The 22,546-nt window shown below is 41.4% G+C and overlaps 1 protein-coding gene across 1 annotated transcript; it reads right to left on the bottom strand.

Annotated features, from left to right (window-relative positions):
- Nucleotides 1–15,586: 15,586 nt before the first annotated feature.
- On the bottom strand, nt 15,587–16,441 carry LOC101554280 (olfactory receptor 7A10-like). Its single transcript, XM_055124773.1, has 2 exons — nt 16,087–16,441; nt 15,587–15,801 (listed from the first exon to the last, which is right to left on the bottom strand). Exons 1-2 carry the CDS (start codon nt 16,439–16,441, stop codon nt 15,587–15,589), a joined length of 570 nt encoding a protein of 189 aa, XP_054980748.1.
- Between the last annotated feature and the right edge of the window lie 6,105 nt (nt 16,442–22,546).

The following is a 22,546-nucleotide window of genomic DNA, read 5'->3' as shown; positions in this document are numbered from 1 at the left end:
TTATCCAGTTTTTAGAAAAGTCTTCCCATTTCTCTCTCTATATGTCTCTATATACTATCCTAGTGGGAGTTCAAAAAGTGTGGGTGCCCTGCACACGCGTTCAGTGGCCATGAGCCATCTCTCTACCCTGGCCGGCTGCTGCCAATGGATGCATGGAGGGGACAGGTTTGCCAGGTTGGTTGGTGATCAATTGTCATTTATTCCAATTTCTGTCCTTTTCTAGTCGCATACTGCCGCCATTCCAGTCTCCTCACACCCCATATTCCAGTCTCTCATACCCACTCTCACAGCCATAGTTACAGAGAAATCATAAAGGGTTAGGGGATGTCAGTTACACATAGGTGTGGTTGTACAATCAAGAGATATCAAACCCTTCCTTCAGGGGAAGTTTCAAGAACAAAATCACACTCTACAAGAAGATCCATCCAAGGGCAGAATTCCATCTAGGGGTGTACTTCTCTTTTCCTTAGTCATAATCATATAAACTTTCATCTTAAATTTACTTCTTAATAACATTCCTAGTCATTCTGTGTGGACAGAGTAAGAGCTATATTAAGCTATATTAAAGGGTGGCTTTCCTGGGAACATCTCGCTAGAGATCCCAGACTACAGTCCTCAGGCAGGTTAGTCTTTCCTAACTCCAGCAGGGTCGTTATCCAACTAGTTCTTTTTGGGTCATGACACAGTTTGTCTGTGACTGTGCTCTTAACTTATTCTAAGTTTTATGGTGCTTTCTCTGTCCATTTATGATGCCAGAGTAGTTTACAGCTTGTCCCTTTTTGATGATTGGGTAGCCTATGACTTACCCTGGATCCATCCAACTTCCTCATAGGAACCCTCCTTTTGGAATGTAAGAAAGTAAGAAACTAAGGGTAACTGAGGCTTAAATCGAGTAAATATGAGAGATGCCCAGGAGTAAATATGCTCAGAGTCAACTAACTTCCCAAGTTATAGAAGCATAGCATTAGCTGTCTTCCTGTCTATATAAAAATGACATTGTTCTAAAGTAAACTAGGCAAAGGATATAAAGGAAAGAGAAAATTAATATTTCACATGCATATACAAAATTCAGAGTCCTCTGAAGAATCTGACTTTACAAGACACAGGGTCTGATTTAGGGATGTAAGTGGTCAACAGACAGGGGAAGCAGAGCACAAAGAAGTTAAAGATAAACACAGGAATGGGTGTGCCTCGGGAGCACAGTGATGGGTGTTACTTAATAAACCTAAGCTCCCTGCAGCGGAGGAGAAAGACAACTCAATGTTATCCAACACCCTAGTTCTTTTTTATTTTTCTTTCCTTTTTTGTTTTTTGTTTGTTTGTTTTTTTTTTGGCCACACCCAGTGGCACTCAAATCTTATTCCTACTAAAGTTTACTCCTGCTGGGATCACTTCTATTAGGACTTAAGAGACCATATGGGGTGCCTGGAATCAAACCCCATTCAGGTCCGTGCAAAGCAAACACCTTACCTGCTCTACTAACTCTCCATTTTTCTATCCTAATTCTTTAGCTACTTGCAAAGTCCATTGTATTTATGCTTGTGTTCACCTGGAAGGAATCAAAATTCAAATTCCCTTTATGGTTGGGTTTCCCATGACCATCACTTAGTTTCTTTCTCTCTTGCATAGTATTTAAAATTCAAATGTATTACTGACTTGATTAAGTAAACAGGCAACCACAGTGACCTTCTCTGGATCATCTTTATGATCTTTTAGGTGACCCCCAGCTACATATTCTAGGCTTCAGTTATTTTACTTTCTCTAATATTGACTGGGTTTTCCAACTCACCTTGTGAGGTTCCTGTGAAGAAAGTCTCAGCACAGACTTACAACCCCCACCCCCCTGGATGGTTGAAATGGAGATCAAAGTTCTGATTCCAGACCACAGAGCAGGAAAGTGCCAGGCATTGGTCCTCCAGTCAGAGGTACTACTTCCAAAGCAACACCATGAACCTTTGGCCCCAGGTACAATAGACTGTGGGACAGAGGATATACATCCATAGCTCCCTGTCTCCACTCATTATACACACTTTACGCTCCTAAATCTCTAAACAATTGGTTTCCCTGGAGAACACTGGTGTGGACTGGAAATAAAAATTTCTTCTCTGTCTCTATTCCCAGGAGATGATGTTATGAGCCTGATGACTTCTGTTTTTATTACATTGTTTGAGCTTTGTAGAGCTCTACGTTCCCTACACCTCAATCAGACCCGAGTATATTTTTCTGAAGTTGAGAGGATCAATACTGTCTTCAAAGCACTGAGTTGTGGTGGGACACAAACCTTGACATTGCAGTCAAATTTTACTTTTTAAAAGAGGGAAAAATAGGGGGCTGGAGCAATAGCACAGCGGGTAGGGCGTTTGCCTTGCACGCGGCCGACCCGGGTTCGATTTCCAGCATCCTATATGGTCCCCTGAGCACCGCCAGGAGTAATTCCTGAGTGCAGAGCCAGGAATTACCCCTGTGCATCGCCAGGTGTTACCCAAAAAGAAAAAAAAAGAGGAAAAAATATGTTCTTTTAATACGAAGATTCAGGTAGGTTGTCAAGACAAATAAGCTAACATATCACAACAAAAATAGCTCTTGGGGACACAGAAATAGCATAGCAAGGCAGGGTGCTTACCATGCTGGTGTCCAATCCATGTTCAATCCCTAATACCTCATACAGTCCCCAACCCCACTGGAAGTGATCCCTGAATACAGAGCCAGGAGAAAGTCCTTAATACACTGGGTATATCCCCAAAAGTAAAAATTTAATAAATTTATTAATAAATAAATAAACTCTTAAACTGTGAAGAATATGATACCTACCAGTGGGGAAGGGGGTCAGTAGGAGGAAAGGCTTAAGGTAGGTGTTCATGTAATCATGAGATGTGCTATAGATCTTTGTTGGGGGGTGCGGTGAGGTTTATAGAACATAGGGTAATGAGTGTACACTCCCACTATTTATATAGTAGTCTCAAACACTTGTAAATAAATACAATTTTAATTTAAGATACTGTATATTGGCAGCAGATTCTTCAAGTGTTTGGGTCTGACCTTGTCTGAACCAGGTGTTGTACGGGTCTTTACCAATGAAATGGCATGTCAGAAGGGAGAATGTTGGGAATGACATCTATCCTGCTGAATTTGGTACATGGGCAGGTGGACATGGCTGTCAAAGAGATCCGAGTAGAAGTCGTGAATAATCCTCTCTATTGCTTTTCTGGAGGATGTGATAGATCCATCGGGAAGTTGGAGGGCAGTCATCTTGGTCTTGGACAGGCGAGCATTGTGAATACTTTTCCCAGCTTCTGCTGCACTGGCCAACACTGCTGATCTGCTCTCTTTGAGGTCTTCCTTTATCGCATCTCTGCTCAGCTTTGCAAGCTTGGATATTAGCTTGTGGTTGCCTGAGGCTTGCGCCAAACCATGTTGACAGATGAGCTCGAGAGTTTCCGAAGACAGGCGTCTGTTTGTGTCTTTCTCACTCTCGGCATTCTTTGCAGTCATGGAGGTGCTGAACCAGTCGATCGTATTCCTCATCAATGATGTCTAGGACGGCATCTTCCCACATTGCTGCAACAGTGCAAAAGAGCTCCCAGTTGGTGCTCATTCTGGGAGTTGCCTTCTTACACTTAAATTTTGCAGACTTTTCTCCCCGCTCTGTGAAGTAGAATTTTGCACGAAGGAGACGGTGGTCTGATCCCATTTGGAATTTGGGACAGCAGAGACATCGCTCAGGCAAAACCTTCGATTGAATATGATGTGGTCAACATTCATTGTGGAACTGTCCACCAGGAGATTCCCATGTCCAGCATTTAGATTCGGCCTTCTGGAACTGTGAGTTACCATGGATGGTCTTGGTCGACGTGATGAACTCAGACAGTTTCTCACCCTGTTTGTTCCATTCTAGGCCACGGGTCCCAATGTGTAGTTCTTCATGTGTCCTTCTCGGTCCTATCTTGGCATTAAAATCACCAACAATGATCTTGTAGAAGGTGTGGTCTTCTTTTTTTAAAATTTTATTTTTTATTGAATCACTGTGAGATACAGTTACAAAGTTTTCATATTTGATCCATCACCAAACCCCCGCATACCCCCCGTCCCACTCCCCCTCTGCCTGCGTGGCAGACATTTTTCACCTTACTCTGTCCTTACTTTGATTACATTCTATTTTCAACAGGGATCTCACTATCATTATTTGGAAGATTTCCTCCAACAGTCAGACATGTTGGATGGCATCAGTGGAGAGCTAGGGCTCAACCTGAGAACCGCCACACCTTCATCTGATGAATTTCCAGAAAAAATTAATTAGTTCCTGTCTGACTGACAGTGAAACTTGGAAAATGCAGGAAATTTGAATTATTAAAGCTGTATACAGAGCACTTCCAAAGGAGATGCTCCGCTCTTATGATTATTAGTCAGGTGCTTCCTCCACCAGGTTGAACTGCTTCAGATCTCTGATTTTGTGACCTAACAGAAGGCGAAGCTTTGATCAATGCCAGTTTCAGCCTGTATGTGTGGATGACTCATGCACTGCTGATGCCTGAAGGATTAGGACCAAACTTCTCTTGACTTTAACTAAGCTCTTATGTAAAAGTAAAACATTGCTAGAGCAGTAAATGTAGTAGATAATTCTAAAGAACAACTCCTAGATTTTTTTTAGTGTTAATATTCTTATCCACAGTATCAGGGTTTTTTTTTTTTTATCTTTTTGGGCCACACCTGACGATGCATTCAGGAATTACTCCTGGTGGTGCTCAGGATGGGATGCCAGGGATCAAAACTGGGCAGACTGTGTGCAAGGCAAGCGCCTGGGGGAACCTGATCTCAGGGTCTCAGGGTGCTGGTGGAGGTGCGAGAAAGTGAACTTGAGGTAGTGGCGGGCCCCTGCAACTCTGGTATAGAATCACCACAAGCATAAATCAATAATATTACTTTGTTATAGAATATATCTGTAGATATGAATACCTATAAACTGCAGTAACGTTTGACGTTCTTACAGATTGCCACAAGCACTTGGCACAGCTGCAGCAGCCTTCCAAGAGGAACCCTCACTATCATACCCTAGAGCAGGACCTTATTGAGTTGCAGGAGCAACTGTTTGAGCTGTTTGTGGTGGTGTCTCTGCAGAAGAAGCCACCAGACACCAGCTACAACCCCCAGGTCATACAGCAGTTCCCAACCAGGGTAGGTGCAGGGAAAAAATGTGCAGGATGGCCAGGGGCACTCAGAACTATTCCTATGTCTCTGTGCATTTGCTTATTGGCTCACAGTCGGCTTTGACCAGTGTGCCTCTGCCCTTCTTCTTGTTTGTTGCACCACAGGCGACTTTGACTGTGCCGCCCACAGTTCGGAGCTGTCCCAGTCCCGCATCCTGGAGCCGTGTTAGTTGCTGCTCATTGTCGCTGGGGCTCCATCTGGAGAAGGTGTTCTGACTGTACCTCCTCCATCTGGCGCCCCGGTGTTGCTGGCCCCGTCTGGGGTCCGAAGCATTCTCTGGCCTCGTTGCTTACCGGAACGCCTGGATTCTTCTCTCAAAGGGTGTGGTCTTCTTTATAGAACGTCTCCAGTTCCATGTAGAACCTCTCAATTTCTTCTTCATCATAGTTGGATGTTGGTGCATAGACAATGAAGATAGAAACTGCCGGCAGTGAGCCACATCTATTCAAGCATAATTGTCCAATTTGGGTTGTTAGGCATTCGGATGAATCACTGCTCATGGCCAAGTTCATGCTGACAAGGACACCAATGCCACCAACGCCTCTGTTGTCACATGTTCTGAGGAAAAATTCTTCTCCAGTGTCAGAATCAAATCAAGCACTTGGATATTAAACAATTCAATGTTGAGCAATGAGTGGGTCAGGAAGGAAATCAAGGATGAAATCAAAAAATGCTTAGAAACAAATGAAAATGAAGACACGAGCTGCCAAAACCTATGGGACGCAGATAAAGCTGTGATAAGGGGAAAATTTATAGCTCTACAAGCATTCCTCAGGAAGGAAGAAAGGGCCCACATAGACAGCTTGACTTCACGACTCAAGGGACCAGAAAAAGGAACCCAAACCAGATCGAAGGAAAGAAATAATAAAAATTAGAGCAGAAATTAATGACATGGAAACCAAAAAGACAATCTGAAAGATCAATGAAACAAAGAGCTGGTTCTTTGAGAAAATAAATAAGATTGATAAACTGCTAGCAAGACTCACAAAGAAAGAAAGAGAGAAAACCCTAATAAATCAAATCAGATATGAAAAGGGGGACATCATAACAGAAACCAGTGAGATTCAAAAGATCATTAGAGACTACTTCGAAAGTCTATATGCCACAAAACAGGAGAACCTAAAAGAAATGGATGGATTCCTCCATTCCTACAATCTCCAAAGACTGAGCAAAGAAGACTTGGAATACCTGAATAGACCCATCAATGTTAAGGAAATTGAAACTGTAATCAAAAACCTCCCCCAAAACAAAAGCCCAGGCCCAGATGGTTTCACTGGCGAATTCTTCCAAACATTTAAAGAAGACCTGTTGCCTGTTTTCCTCAAACTTTTCCAGGAAATTGAAAAAACAGGAACTCTCCCAAACAGTTTCTATGAAGCACACATCTCCCTAATACCAAAAGCAAACAAAGACACCACTAAGAAAGAAAATTACAGACCAATATCCCTGATGAACACCGATGCGAAGATCCTCAACAAAATACTAGCAAATAGGATCCAACAACTCATCAAAAAGATCATACATCACGACCAAGTGGGATTCATCCCAGGGATGCAAGGATGGTTTAACATTTGGAAATCAATCAAAATTCTTCTCCAGTGTCAAAAATGGCGTGATGTGATTGATGTCTTCTCGTTTCGGTCAGACCAATAATGTCGTACTTGATCTTCTGTGCTTGCACCATCAGGTCCTCGATGGATGCTTCTGATGCCAGTATACATGCATTGAAAGTACAGACCATCATTTTAGTCTTTCTTCATTTTGGCAGTCTAGTTCATCCCCGAGATTTTTTCAGCCTCTCCTTGCTCATCTTTCTTAATGCTGCCATATTGGGGGCTCTTCTGGTGACAGGTGAATGAGGCAAATTGTTATTACTGTTGTTGGCATATTGAATACGCCACCAGCAGCTTGCTAGGCTCTGTCGTGTGGGCGGGATACTCTCAGTAGCTTGCCGGGCTCTTCGAGAGGGACGAAGGTGACCCCTCCCTCAAATGCCAGAGATTGGAGGAGGAAGACAGAAGATCTTGTTTCTAGGTCTTGTTGAACCTAGAGTTCAAGGTCGCAAAGTTCTGCTTACCTGGTTTTGCAGGGCTTCACTCGTGCATGAGGTTCAGCCCAAGTGTCCGGAGAGTGGCCTGGAGCATGGCAGTGGCTGGGTAGTAGCCACCAGTACTCATCAATACACTGGCTCGACTCTTCATATGCTACCTGTCTGAATGCAAGGTTCTGTCTCAGTGGATAACCAGTAGGACTGTTCTGTTGTACAAGAAGGGAGACATACATGACACCAGCAACTATCTCCCAATCTGCCTGCTGTCTGTCGTCTACAAGTTGTTCACTTGAGTCATCCTGAATAGAATATGCAGAACACTAGACAAAGGACAACCATACGAGCAAGCCGGGTTCCAAAGGGGATACAGCACAATAGACCATATCCACACAGTGACAAAACTCATTTAAGTTTCACGAGAGTTCAAGATGCCGCTCTGTCTAACATTCATCAACTTAAAGAAGGCCTTCAATTCTGTTGAGACTGAGGTGGTCATCGAAGCTCTGGTCAAACAGGGTGTTCAAACTCAGTATATAAAAATCCTCCTCGAGCTGTACTGTGGATTCACCACCAGGATCTCACCATTCTACAAGGAAGTGATCATTGATGTAAAGAGAGGGGTGTGGCAGGGTGATACCATTTCACCGAAACTCTTCAGTGCCACCCTCGAGAACATCATGCAACAACTAGAATGGGAAGGAATGGAGTGAAGATAGACGGTCTGCAATTACACTACTTCCGCTTCGCTGATGACATCATTCTCATAACACCAAACATTAGCCAAGCGGCACAAATGCTGGCCAATTTCGACCGCGAGTGTTTAAAGTTGGACTGCAGCTGTGCCTCAACAAGACGATTCTCATGAAAAACGAACTACTCCCTGAAGCTCCATTTGCTCTCAATGGAACGAACATCTCTGAATGCAGCAGCTATGTGTACCTGGGTCAAGAAATCAAAATGAGGAATGACTTGGTGCCAGAACTGCACAGGAGGAAGAGAGCAGTGTGGAATGCCTACAAAAGCGTCAAAGAATTGGTTAAGAGGACGAAGAACCTCTGACTTTAGGCACATCTTTTCGATTCCACCTTTCTTCCTGCACTAACATATGCCTCAGAGACCTGGGCCCTACGCAAACAGGATGAGAACACATATTTGGGTATTCCAAAGAGGAATCAAAAGAGCTATGCTAGAAGTATCATGTCTTACTCAAGTGAGAGAAGGAATCTGGAGTTCTGACCTCCATTGACAGTCAAAAATCAGGGACTATATCTTGTTTGCCAAGGCATCAAAAATCAGATGGGCCAGTCATGTAATGTGATTCAGAGACTATGGCTGGACTAGAGCTGTTACCAACTGGATTCCATGGGTTGTCAAAAAACTGAGTGGCCGCCCACCAACTAGATGGTCAGATTTCTTTGTCAAATCCCTGAATGAACGATTTGAGGCTCTTCCTGATCTTGGAGCAAGCAGATATCATTTGGCTGCACTAGCACGTGACAGGGACAAATGGCGATGTTACTGGCACCCACTAGAGCAAATCGAAGATCAATGAGACGACAAGTGATACAAGTGAAGTGATGGACTTGATATTATCAAGTGTAAGCACTTGATTATTGTTCAGGCAAACTCCTACTCATATCTCTACTCTTAGCCTTCACTTAGCAACAGGTGTAATTAATAAAATGAGAAATTCATCCTCAACAACGTATGAGGCAAAATACCAGGAAGATTAAGAAAAACCATGAATTTCTAAACTCCCTAAGGAAGATTTCCAACAGTAATTCCTATTGGTGGTCAATGAAATGAATAAATGAGCAGGAGATGAATGCCATAAAGATTATAGCAGTTGGTCTAAAAATGCAATAACATTAGGCCATTCCTCAACAGCAGAGTAGAAGAAGTTGAAATGTAAATAAGTGATCTGAGGACAAGATGGAGAATATCAGAACAAATAGAAAAATAATTTTAAATGAATAAGAGAGACAGAGTTAAAATATAGCATTAAGAGAAGCAATTTTATATCATCATGATTCCAGAAGGAGAAATAATAGGGAAGGATTATTTGTGCAAGAAATAATGGCCCAAATTTTCCCAATCTCATGAAGGTGACATGTTCTTTGAACTAGAATGTCCCCAAAGTTACAAAAATTAAATCCTAAGAGTAGGACACCAAGAAATACCGCAATAAAAGGAGAAGGAAATTATCAGAGAGAGCTTGACTCCTAAAATTAGCAAGAGGAAGCAAAAAATATATATGGGGGAGATCCCATAAGAATCACACTGGATTTTTCAAATGAAACTACAAGTAAAAAGGTAATGATATGATATACCAAACTCTTGAATGGAAAAACCTCTAACCAAGAACTGTCTATCCCATCAGATTATCACTAATATTTGAAGGAGTAATTAAAAAATTTAGGAAAACAACACATAAAGATATTTGTTGTCACTAAAACAGCTTTCCAATATATAGAACAGCTCTGCCAAAGCAGAAAACAGGATAAAAACATACTGAACCCACTTTTTAACATTCTAGGCAATGAAATTAATGTCTGCAAAGCTATTAGAATGGTTGTCCTTATATAGTAAACACAACATATTATTAAATTAGAAATCATAGAGATGATACTATGAAATGTGTTACTTATGAACTACTGCTCTAAGAAAATATTTGCCTTCATACATTGGTCTGGAGCTTTGTTTTTGTTTTTATTTGGTTTGGTTTGGTTTTTCTTGGTCATACCCAGTGGTGTGCTTATAGCTTGAGTTTTCCTGGCTGTGAGCTCAGGGATCACTCCAGGCAGGGCTCAGGAGAGCAGACGCAGTGCCTGGACTATAGCTCTGGCCCAAAGTCTGAAACTTTTTTGAGAATAGACATTACTGGTGCCCGGTCGAGAAAATTGATGAACAACAAAAATCCTATTGTCAAATATAATCCATTTGTAATTTCCTCTTGTCTCTGTATATATTTATTCACAGTCACTTTCCTATTGCACTGTCACACTGTTGATCAATTTGTTCGAGCAGGCACCAGTAATATCTCCATTGTAAGACTTGTTGTTACTGTTTTTTGGGCATAGCAAATATGCCAAGGGGAGCTTGCCAGGCTCTGCCGTGTGGGCGGGATAGTCTCAGTAGCTTGCCGGGCTCTCCGAGAAGGATGGAGGAATCAAACCCAGGTCGGCCGCATGCAAGGCAAACAGCCTATCCGCTGTGCTATCGCTCCAGTCCACACTTTCCTATTACTTTGGGAAATTGTAAAAACCCTTAGACTTAAGTTCTATGTTACCAAGAAGAAACTAAACCTCCCATTTCTTTTTCTGGCTGAACTTCTCTGATTATCATTTATTGTCTTTTTCCCTTTCATTGCTGTTCAAAATTTATTTCTCTTCTTGGCATCATAAATGTAAGTATTGATAACTTTACAATCAAGCAAACATTCATATTGATCTTTTTATGGCTAACCTGAACAAATTCTCAGGTGAAAATGTGTAAATATTCTTGGCTTCCATATCTTTGGTATCCTGCAGCATTTATTAGGCAAAGTGACTCACCTTGTGGGGTATCTGAGAGGAAGCTCTCAGCATAGATGTCCAAATTATTCCTGGATGGTGGATGATGGAGACTGAAGCTCTGATCCCAGACAGGAGAGCAGGACAGAGTCAGGCATTGGTCCACAGTCAGAACTCCTAAAGAAATACCCAAGTACTCTACAACCACAGGTTCAACAGACTGAAGGACAGTAGAATAGAATATATTTGAAGCTCCCTATCTGTGCCGATTAGGCACATTTCCCTCTGTTCTTAAGACCTCGAAGTAATTGATTTTCCCAAGAGGATACTGGTGTGGCCTAAAAGGAAAGTCTTCTTCTCTTTATCTGTTCCCTGGAGACATGTTACAAGCCAAGAAAATTCTATCATTACCCCTCTTGAGATCTCTCTCCTCATTTTAGAGCCCTCAGCTCCCATTACTTCAACTCTGAGACTAATATTTCTTCAAAGTCTGAGAAGGTCATTTCTGACTCCATTACTCCTTGGACCTTCAAGGTACTGGTCTCTGAGGAAGGAGGATACAAGCCCTCATACAATTCTTATTCTCCTCCTTATAAGATAAGCAAATCTTTCTCTTCTGTATAAGACCTGTAATAGTCAAGACAGATGAGCTAACAAGTAACATAGCTTCTAGACTGGAAATTTTGATGACTACCAGCAGGAGAAGGGAAAGGTGGAAGGAGAGGATGGAGGCAGTCTGTGATGTCATTGGAATGACCCTAGAATTTTGGTGGTGGATGTATTAAGGTTCATACAACTTGGAGGACTAAAGTCACACTCCCAAAATTTAAGTAGCATTGCAAATAAATGTAAAATGAACAAAAATATAAAATAATAAAAGTTATGCTTTGTAGGATAACATGGGGTTTGTCCTTTTAGCCTTGCCACAGGGAACTTAGTTTACCTTAAAGCAATGTCCTTTTTGTATGGACACAGGAAGACAGTTAATATTATGCTTTGTAACTTGCAAGTTGATGGACTCCAATAATATTTACTCCTCGGCATCTGCTTTCTCGACTCAGTTGCCCTTAGTTCCTAGAACCCAAAAGCAGGGTCCTGACGAGGGATGGAATGGACCCAGGACAAGCTGTGAGCTACCCTGGCATCTAAATGGGCCAGGCCAAAGCGCCACAATACTCAACTATGAGTTGAGAGCATGGTCATAGACAAATGCTGTCATGATCCAAAAGTAATGATGAGACTAGGACCCTGCTGGGGTTAGGAAGACTAACCTGGCCTGAGAACTGTGGTCTGGAATAGGTAGTGAATGTACTCAGGAAGAACCAAACTTTAAGTCTGATATATCTCTTACTGTGCTCATACAGAATGACATTGCTAGAAATATTTGCGGTAGATTTACTACAACTAATTAAGTGGATTATTAGCTGAGGAAAGAAGAAAGTGACACACCCTTGTTTGGATCCCCCCTTTGAGTGGATCTCCAGAACTCTGGAGTAATCTCCTTAGATGAGATTTTGTTAATCTCCTGGTGGAGTTGTCTTACTCCTCTTTGTTTGTTTGTTAATGTTAATGTTCAACCCACCTTTGTGTTACTACCCTGTATGATTTCTATATAAACTAAGACTGTAACAGAAGTAGGTAGGAGACACAGAAGCAAGGGAGAAGAGACAGAGGCAAGACAGAAGAGAGAGGACACAGAGGGAGAAGACACAGAAGCAGAGGTAACACAGAAGCAAGGAGAAGAGACAGAAACGGAGAGAAGACAGAGGTAAGGCAGAAGACACAGAAGAAGACACAGAAGTGAGAGGGAAGACACAGAAGCAGAGAGAAGACACAGAAGCAGAGACAAAGAGAGATCAGAAGAGACCAGAGGAAAGACAACAAAGAGACAGGGATAGAGAGACAGACAGAAGAGAGCACAGCGGCACACACAGAATCAGAGTACAAGGAGGAGCCATCCCAATCTGGTCCATACACAGCGGTTCAAGAGCACCAAATGTGAGCGACGAGAGAGAGAGAGAGAGAGAGAGAGAGAGAGAGAGAGAGAGCACCGCCCCAAGAGCTCGCGAACAACACAACACACATCACATTTCCCTCTCCCATGCAAGCGATTTTATATTTTTTACAATGCTTCTAAACTGAAACAGAAACCCTCAGTAGGAAATGAGAGGTTGTACAGGAGGTAAGCCTCTTGCCTTGAATATGACTGCCCATGAGCACATGTTCCTGCTCCAAGAATCACTCTCATCCACATGGCCCATACACACAGCCACACATCCACATCCACACACTTCCTTTAGTGCACCTTTCACAGTCAGTGTTCCTTCCATATGAACACTGTTTAGGCCATGAATGTGTGCAACAACTGGGGACAGGTCCCTTTGGTATGGATTGTGCCTCAGAAAGAATGCCTATTTCTGCAATTGTCACTGTGTTTATGTTTGGGACATGCTTTGGGGAAAGAATGTGGAAACATATGGAATTCTTACACCAAGAGGAATCTTCGTCAGTGTTCCCCTTAAATCTCCCTCATTCAGGCTCTCGAATGAAACACCCAGAGGCAAGCATAGCAAGTTCATAGAAATGCACTTTAAAATTAAAGTTTGAGACTTGAAATCTATTTTCAAATATAACCAAGGCAGGGCTGGAGCAATAATATAGCGAGTAGAGTGCTTGCCTTGCATGCAGCCAACTTGGTTCAATTCCCAGCATCCCATATGTTACCCCAAGCCCTGCCAGAAGTGGCCTCTGAGCATAGAGCCAAGAGTAATCCCTGAATAATGCCAGGCGTGCTCCCCTGACACCCCCACACAAAAAAGAAAATTGTAGTGAAGGCTACTCTATTCTTTTCCTACAGGTTTTATTACACATAATAAAAATCATAAATATTGTCAAAATAATTATGTGTATATTTTCCTTAAGATCTCAGTTCTTGGAATTAATGATTTAAAATTAACTCAGTGTTAAGAGAAATAAGTCAGAGAGAAGGGAACAAATTCTGGATAGTTTCACTTATCTGTGGTGTACAGAGACAAGAGAGTGGAAGGTGTTTTTCATGGCCCTGGATTACAAAATTTTTCTCATGAAATTGATTTGGATGTGAGGGAAGTATGTCATTGGTGATTTTAATATCACCCATGTATTTTCTCCTATTAGACAGTGCGTGCCTTGACTCTCTAACAATGTTATACTCACTCACCTTTCCCACCTTAGAACTTATTTAGCTAAGAACTCTATGTAGGGAGGGGGACCAGAACAATAATACAGTAGGTAGGGCATTTTTCTTGCATGCATTCATCCCTGAGCACCGCTGGGTATGGCCCACCAAATCAAAACAAAACAAGTATGGGAGCCTGAATAACTGTACAGTTGGTATGGCACTTGCCTTGCATGTGACTGAATCTGGTTCAATCCATGGCACCTCATATGGTCCCCTTAACTTGCCAGAAATGAGTCCTGAGTGCAGAGCCAGGAGTAAGTTCTGAGCACAGCCAGATGTGCCCCTGACCCCCCAAAAAAGTAATTGCTAAATGTTATATATATTGCATGAAAAAATGATTGAACATATTCTCAAATTGATACTGAGATATAATGAAGTTAGGAAACATTAGAACACAGTAGAAAATTTCTAGAAGACTATTTTCCATCTTCTCAACCCAAGTGTCCAAGAGTAGATGACTGGATAAGGAAACTATGGTACATAGTGAAATATGAAATGAAATATTCAATGAATATTACATTGAAATGAAATATTACATTGACATAGGAAAAGATAAAGCCATAAAATTTGCTGCTACATGGAGGCATCTGGAGAGTATCATGCTGAGTGAAGATAGACGGAGAGTGACACTGAATGATCTCTCTCATATTTGCGACATAGAGAAACAATGGTGGTGGAATAACTAATATCCAAAGGCAATGGAAACAAACAATATGAGAGCTGGCATTCAGTAGGGAACATGCCACGTGAGGGGGCTGGGGAATAGAACAAGAAGAGGGCAACATCTATGGGGAAGAGAAGCGTTCAACCAGAAGGAGGAGATGGTGCTGAGAGATGGTAAAACATCTTGTATGAAACCCTATCAGCAATATTATTGTAAACCACATTGAAAAAATGTACTTTTAAAAGCACCTCTTATAGAAGTAGGGAGGGAAGTTAATGGTGGTGGGTGGGGGCAGGAATTGGTGAAGGGAAGTGTGCCTGGGTGGAAGGATCAGTGTATGCCTGAAACCCAATTATGAATAACTTTTTAATTTCACAGTAAGCAAATAAAAACTTAATAAAGAAAGATTAGGGTATGAGACTACAGTTCCTAGGAATCAAATATATTTGAATAAATAAAGAAAAATCAGAACACATCACACATAATATAGTGTACCTACAAAATCAACTCAAATGGATTGATACTTTGATTTCCTTTTGCAAAAAATTATGCAAACAACTTAGTGTCAAGTATACTTTGTTCCATTATTATATGGGTAATATAATTTATGACTTATTTTCATTAAATCAAAAGATAGTCAAGGTTGTATAGGCTATTTGAGAAGAAATTATTTTTAGAAAATCCACATTACCTTGTTAAATATGTGAGACTTATAAATATTTCTGTTTTATTTTGGGGGGGAAAAACTTGGAAAGAGGGAAACTGGACAAAAGGAAAAACAAAATATCAAAGCAGAACTTACAATGTGTTAAATAATTTGGTTGCAAGGTAAAGTTGATTTAAAAAAACTGAAAATACAGTAAGTAAAAAGGAGCAAGTCAAACCACAATTTCTGTCACCAAGACTTTTATCCTTCCAAAATCACAGGAACCTCTTCAGCCCCGCACTTTTGGCCATTTCATAACTTCTACCCCAAAGATCCTTTGCAGAGCTCCTTTGATGTCTTTGTTCCTGAGACTATAGATGAAGGGGTTCAGCATAGGTGTGACCAACATGTACATTACTGAGGCTATTGCGCTTGTGTGTGAGCTGTGGGTCCCATTGGAGCTAAGATACACTCCTAAGGTTGTACAATAAAATAATAAGACAACTGACAAGTGAGACACACAGGTGGAAAATGCTTTATACTTCCCTTTAGTGGATGAGATTCCATGTATGACAGACACAATCTTAGAGTAGGAGTAAAGGATACCAGCAAAAGGACCACCACCCAACAGTGCAGAGGCAACATACAACACTGTGTTATTAAGAGAGGTGTCAGAACAAGCAAGTCGTATCATCTGATAAAGTTCACAGAAAAAATGAGGAATCTCCAAGTTTCTACAGAAGGACAACCACAACACCATTAAGCTGTGCAATAAGGAATGCAGGGCACTCGCGATCCAGGACACCAACACCAGCGTCCCACAGAGCTGGGGATTCATGATGACGCCATAGTGCAGAGGGTGACAGATAGCTACAAAACGATCATAGGCCATCACGGTCAGGAGAAAGTCATCTAAAACTCCAAGGAATAATGCAAAATACATCTGAGTGATGCAACCTTCATACGTGATGACTTTGCTGTGTGACTGGATGTTCCACAGCATCTTAGGGATAGCAGAAGAGGTAAAACAGATGTCCACAAAGGACAGGTTAGAGAGGAAGAAGTACATGGGCGTGTGGAGGTGAGAGTCTGAGCTGACAGCCAGGATGATGAGCAGGTTTCCAAGCACAGTGATCAGGTACATGGAGAGGAAAATCCCAAATATGAAGGGTTGCAGTTCTGGTTCTTCTGAAAATCCCTTAAGATGAAATTCTGTAATTTTTGTATAGTTGCCTGGTATCATTTGATGATCTTTATAAACTGAGAATAAAAATTAAAACTCATTTTTCACAATATAGCACTAAAATTTATTAAAATGTTATATTTTTATTTTGCACTCAAGACATCTATATATCTGCTTGTGTATGGATTTCATCCCCCTTAAGAAATCATACATAATATCTTAGATTAGGAATAGCTAATCATGTTCTGTTTTTTTTTTTCAGAAGAGACTATGCTAAAAAGAAAATTTTCTTGTTCTTGCAGCATTCCAAACCATGCACGAATCCCCAGATACCCAGAAGAACAAAAAAGGGAAGCAAATTCCAATTTCTCTTTAAGAGAATGGGGTGATGTATTTTTATGTCAAGATATCTTGCTGATTCAAAATCCTACTAAAAAGGCAAGGAAATGTAGGAAACTCATGAAATACACGATGTATAGGAATGAGGAATTTTAAAAGATGAGATGGTAAAATACTTTTAAAATAATGTTAAATAGGGACTTTAGAGATAGTTTAGTGGGGAGGGTGATTGCTTTGCATGTGGCTGCTCTGGGGTTCGATCCCCAGTATCCCATATGGTTCCCCAAGCACTGCCAGGAGTAATTCCTGAGTGCAGAGCCATGAGTTACCCCTGAGCATTGCTGGGTGTGGCCCCCAAACCAAACTATTTAAATATTGTTATATTATATTAGATGCAATGTGTTTGGAAAACTGAGTTTTTAATCTTGGTTCTACCACAAACTAAATTACTAGCTGTTTGGACTTGGAAGTTCAGTTGACTTGTTTTGTTGTGAAAATGTTCACCAAAATAGTAAAAACAGTAACATCAGTTGTCCTGAGGAGATCTACACATTTAGTTAATGTATAAAACTTAGTAGAGTTATATTCTATTACCAACATAATGGTATCACTGGTGACAAAATTGTTGAAGGTTTTTCCTATTATTTATTAAATGTTTCTCTTATCCTCAATGCTTCTCTACCTCTCCATAATTAGGTAGCTGCAAAAAACCATAACGTTTGCCTCTTCACATAATAAAAGCAATTTTCCTGTTAGTGTCCAATGTTGGGAAGGATACTGAAATGTATTTCTCAAGAACTGGCATACCAAGTCAATATAACTTCTCTTGGTTTATTTCTTTCCAATTCTCACAGAATGCTCTCAGACATCTAAAAAATTCTTAAATGTGCCCTCAGTTCACTGTCTACATCTCAAGGTTACATCCTACTCACCTTGACGCAAAAACACTTTAGCTATGTTCTGTGTTCTTGATATGACTAGGTGCCTTCCTTTCCTCCCTCAGTCTTCTCAAACTGGTCTTTCATTCCCAGCACTCAACTGTAAGCAGATCCTTGTATTGCTGAGTCCAAAAGACTTCTCTTCTTTAAAAACTATGAAGCACATTAATTACAAATTAGTCTATCATAGCAAAAAGTGAAGCAATATCTTGGACCTAGGATAGGCAGGTGAGGATCTCAAGAGAGTACAAGTTAGAGTTATCAGCTCTCATCTTCTCAGAATCATTCCTGAAGTAACTGCTGGGCTCTCAGACTCACCAGTTAGGATCTTTGCAAAGAAACTTACCATGTGGGTGTCAAAACCCACCTGGATAACTGATGATGGTGACTGAAGTTCTGCTCCCAAACAGGATAGTAGGAGGGAAATTGTTCCCTGAGTCAGAACAGAACTCAATTGTTCCTTGAGCCAGGCCCTGCTCAGCCGAAGACTACATACACTGAGAAGTATAGCAGAGGGGATATTTACAGTTCCCTTTGTCTGCTCATTAAGCACTGCTCCTATTGTCATCCCCACCTCTCAGCACATCATTTCCTCATGAGACCCTCATCTTGGCACAAAGGAAAAAACTCCTGCTCATTCTCTATTCTCAAGAGACTAAATTAGAAGTCAGGTGAAACCCATTTTTAATATTCTTTCTCCATAAACTCATATCTATTCTAAAATTCTAACCTCCTTGTAGCTTATTCCAAATTTTAGTTATATTTTCTCTAGATTAAAGACTGCATATGCTGTCTTAATTAGATCTCAAACACCTCTTAACCATTGGCATGTGGTTAAGCTGGCAGAAATAGCCACCGATCTCTCTAGAAAACTCGAGTTTAATTCTCAATGACAGAGAGAAGTATGTTCCTTTGCTATAAAATCATGGGTGTAGTTATTCGGTAACTATGGGGACCCCCAGAAATGAAGGACTATTCCTCGAGTCAGGGACAATGGATGCTCAAGACCTGCGAGGGCAGCATGGCTGAGACCAAGCACCCACATGGGCCATAGACTCGTGGTCACACAACAAAGTCTATTAGGAAAGGCAAAGGTTAAGTAGAGGCTGAATGTGCCTACATGCACAACATGCAGGTGATGGAGGGAGGCAGGGTATTGTGATGACAAGAAAGAAGCTTCTGGAGCAATGTCCTGGGTGCTCTAAGGCAGAGACAAGGTTGAAGTACAGCTGACACCCAAAGATGTCTGCTTCCCGCACCTCAAGGCGTCGCCTCTGGAAAATCAAGGCCAGTTAATCTAAGTATACAGAAATTCAATAGTCGTGTTCCCAGAGAAGTTGGGACTGAGGAACTCCATACAGATCCAGCGACCTCTAGTGGTCAAAGTGAAAATGAAATCTAGAGATAAAAAATTTTACTTGTAACCCTGACTTTTCTTTCACCATGATTAAATATCCATAAGAACAGTGCTTTTAAAATATTATGTATATTTTTCTTTCTGAGATGAAATAGTTATTGGTGTATCCTAATTAGTCCTTGGGCAGTCTGGGATCCACTAGTGATTCTTGCCAAATAGGTCAGTAGTTAAACACAGGAGCCTGAACAACACGATTCTGCCAAGTCTTGTGATACTGGAGGTTACCCTGCCCACCCTCACAGTGCTTGAGGCTTTTAGGGGACCTCCAGGTCACACCTAGTGGTGCTTGGATGCCTCCAGGGCTGTACCCAGTAATGCCCAGGGGACTATGTGGTGCAAAGGGTGTATTTACTAAAGGACTGCCATGCTCTATCTCTCTCCGCCGCCTGCGTTTGGTAGTCTCGGACCACTTCCCCCACCTCGGAGAGGCCGGTGGTGACAGGCGAACGAAAGAAGGAACAAGGGCCAGGCTGGTTGGTGTCAGTTGCAGTTTATTCCAGTCTCATCTCCCTTCTCCTCTGATTCTCTTTCTGCTTCTGCCCTTCTGGGTCCCCCAGCGTCCTCTTACAGCCTAGATAAATCCCAAATCATGAGGGGTTGAGGTAATAATTATACAGGTGTGGTCATACAAACACCAGAGGTAAAGATTTTCCCTCAGGGGAAGCTTCTTCTAGGACAAATTCTCATTCAGCAGGACAACCCACACAAGAGTGGAATCCCATGGCTGTGTCTCTCCTCTCCTTGTCCAACAAACATATAAACATTCATAATACTAATCATTTTTTATTAATTTATTTTTTATTAGTGAATCACCATGAGTTACAGTTACAAACTTGTGAGCTTTCATGTTTGCATTTTGTTTATATCCTTCCACCAGTGCCCAGTCCCCTCCACCAATGTTCCCAGTATCCCTCCCACCCTCCCACCCCATCCCCCCTGCCCCACCCCACCTCTGTGGCAGGGAATTCCCCCTTGTTCTCTCTCTCTCCTTTTGGGTGTTGTGGTTTGCAACAGAGGCACTACGTGGCCATCATGTTTGGTCTATATTCTATTTTCAGAGTGCATCTCCCATCCCGTGCAGGTCCTCAAACCACACTTTACTAGTGTTCCCTTCTCTATGGGATCTGCACTCGAATGTTCATTGCAGCATTGTTTACAATAGCCAGAATCTGGAAAAAAACCGAGTGCCCGAGAACAGATGACTGGTTAAAGAAACTTTGGTACATCTACACAATGGAATACTATGCTGCTATTAGAAAAGATTAAGTCATGACCTTTGCATATAAGTGGATCAACATGGAAAGTATCATGCTAAGTGAAATGACTCAGAAAGAGAGAGACAGACATAGAAATATTGCACTCATCTGTGGAATATAAAATTAAATAACAGAATAGTAGACTAACACCCAATAATAGTAGAGATAAGTACCAGGAGGTTGGCTCCAAGTCTTGGAAGCTGGCCCCACATGCTGGAGGAAGGGGCAACTCGCATAATACTAATCATTTTTTATGGACACAGTAAGAGATACATTAAGCTTATAGGATGCTCTCCTGGGGCTATAGATCTCAGACTACGCTATAGATCTCAGACTACGGTGCTCAGGACAGATTAGTCTTTCCTAACTCTAGCAGGGTCCTAATCTCATCATAACTTTTTGGATCATGACAGCATTTGTCTATGACCATGCTCTTAACTTACAGTTAAGTATTGTGGCGCTTTGGCCTGGCCCATTTTGATGCCACGGTAGCTCACAGCTTGCCCTGGGCCCATTCAGTCCCTCATCGGGACTCTGCTTTTGGGGTGCTAGGAACTAAGGGCAACTGAGGCTTAAGTCGAGGAAGCAGATGCCCCAGAGTGCTTATTCTTCAGAGTCAATTAACTCCCAAGTTACAAAAGCATAATATTAACTGTCTTCCTGCATCTATACAAAAAGGACATTGCTTTAAAGTAAAGTATGCAAAAGGACATAAGGAGAGGAGAAAGGCAATATTTAACTTACAAGTTCAGTGTCCTTAGAAGGATCTGACCTCACAAGTTAACAGAGTCTGATTAGGGGGAAAGGGTGATAGACCAGTTGGGGAAGATAGCACAGGGAAGTTATAGATAAGCACACAAAAGAATGGGAGTGACTCAGGAGCACTGTGATGGGTATAACCTGATAAACCTAAGCTCCCTGTGGCAAGGGAGAAAGGACAAATCAACGTTAGGCCTAAAATGTTTAGAGCTATATTACAACAGCAAGGTATCTAATTTTAACTGAACCATAGCCTCTGAAATATCTCCTGGCCCCTCAAATTAAGATTTACATCTATATACCAGTAGGAGATATATGTCTGATGACCAATTTCCAACATGACTTTTATAAAATTTATGGAAATCAAGCTGAATAACAGAATAAAACAGTACACCCTCTCTATAACACAGAAGCACAAATTCTATGATGTCCAGTCATTCCATTAAGTCATTGAAACAGAAGAAAATGTCATGCTTAAATGAAAACTGTGGTACAGATTTTATTCTGCAATTAATTACTTATAAGTAGGTGGCTGAAAAGATAGTACATCAGGTGGGTCACTTGCCTTGCACACAGTCAAACCAGGTTTGATGTTCTGCATCCCATATGGTCCCCAAGCACCACCAAAAATAATTCCTGACTGCAGAGCCAGGAGTAACTCCTGAGCATCACTGGGAGTGGCACAAAAGTTATTTTGTTATTATATCTATTCTCATTTCAGAAGTGTCTCTGATTTTTATGATTAAAAATTTATGTGCCATTTTTAATATTTTTGTCAATATGAAATCAGGGTTTTGATGATATTTTCATATGTTTTGGAAACATGTATTGAAAACTAATCATCATGAATAAAAAGTGCAGAAAATCTGATAGCTATGATGGAGAAAGGACACAGTAAAGGTAAAATTTCAAGGGCTAGAGAGATAGTATAGCAGGTAGGGTGCTTTATAGATAGTATAGCAAGTAGGGAGAACTTTACCCTGCTGAGTTGATCCCAAGATGTAATGCAAGTAGAAAATATCTCTCCTCCTTATTTTCACTTAGTGCGTATATTTTCTGAGTCACATTTCTGAAGATAAGCTGAGGTATAAATGATCTAAAACTATGGGGTACACACCCCATCAAAATAAAAATCTCTTCTTTCTCTCTTTCTCTTTCTTTTCTCCCGCCCCTCCCCCCCTCCCCCCACCTCTCTCTCTCTCTCTCTCTCTCTCTCTCTCTCTCTCTCTCTCTCTCTCTCTCTCTCTCTCTCTCTCTCTCATACACACACACACACACACACACACACACACACACACACACACTCCTCCTGGGCTCAATTCTCAATTCTGATCATGCTTTCCTCATCCCAGCCATC

This window comes from Sorex araneus, chromosome 2, assembly GCF_027595985.1.
Source record: "Sorex araneus isolate mSorAra2 chromosome 2, mSorAra2.pri, whole genome shotgun sequence".
In the NCBI taxonomy this organism is placed as follows: domain Eukaryota; kingdom Metazoa; phylum Chordata; class Mammalia; order Eulipotyphla; family Soricidae; genus Sorex; species Sorex araneus.
This window is presented reverse-complemented; position numbering and strand designations above follow the sequence as displayed.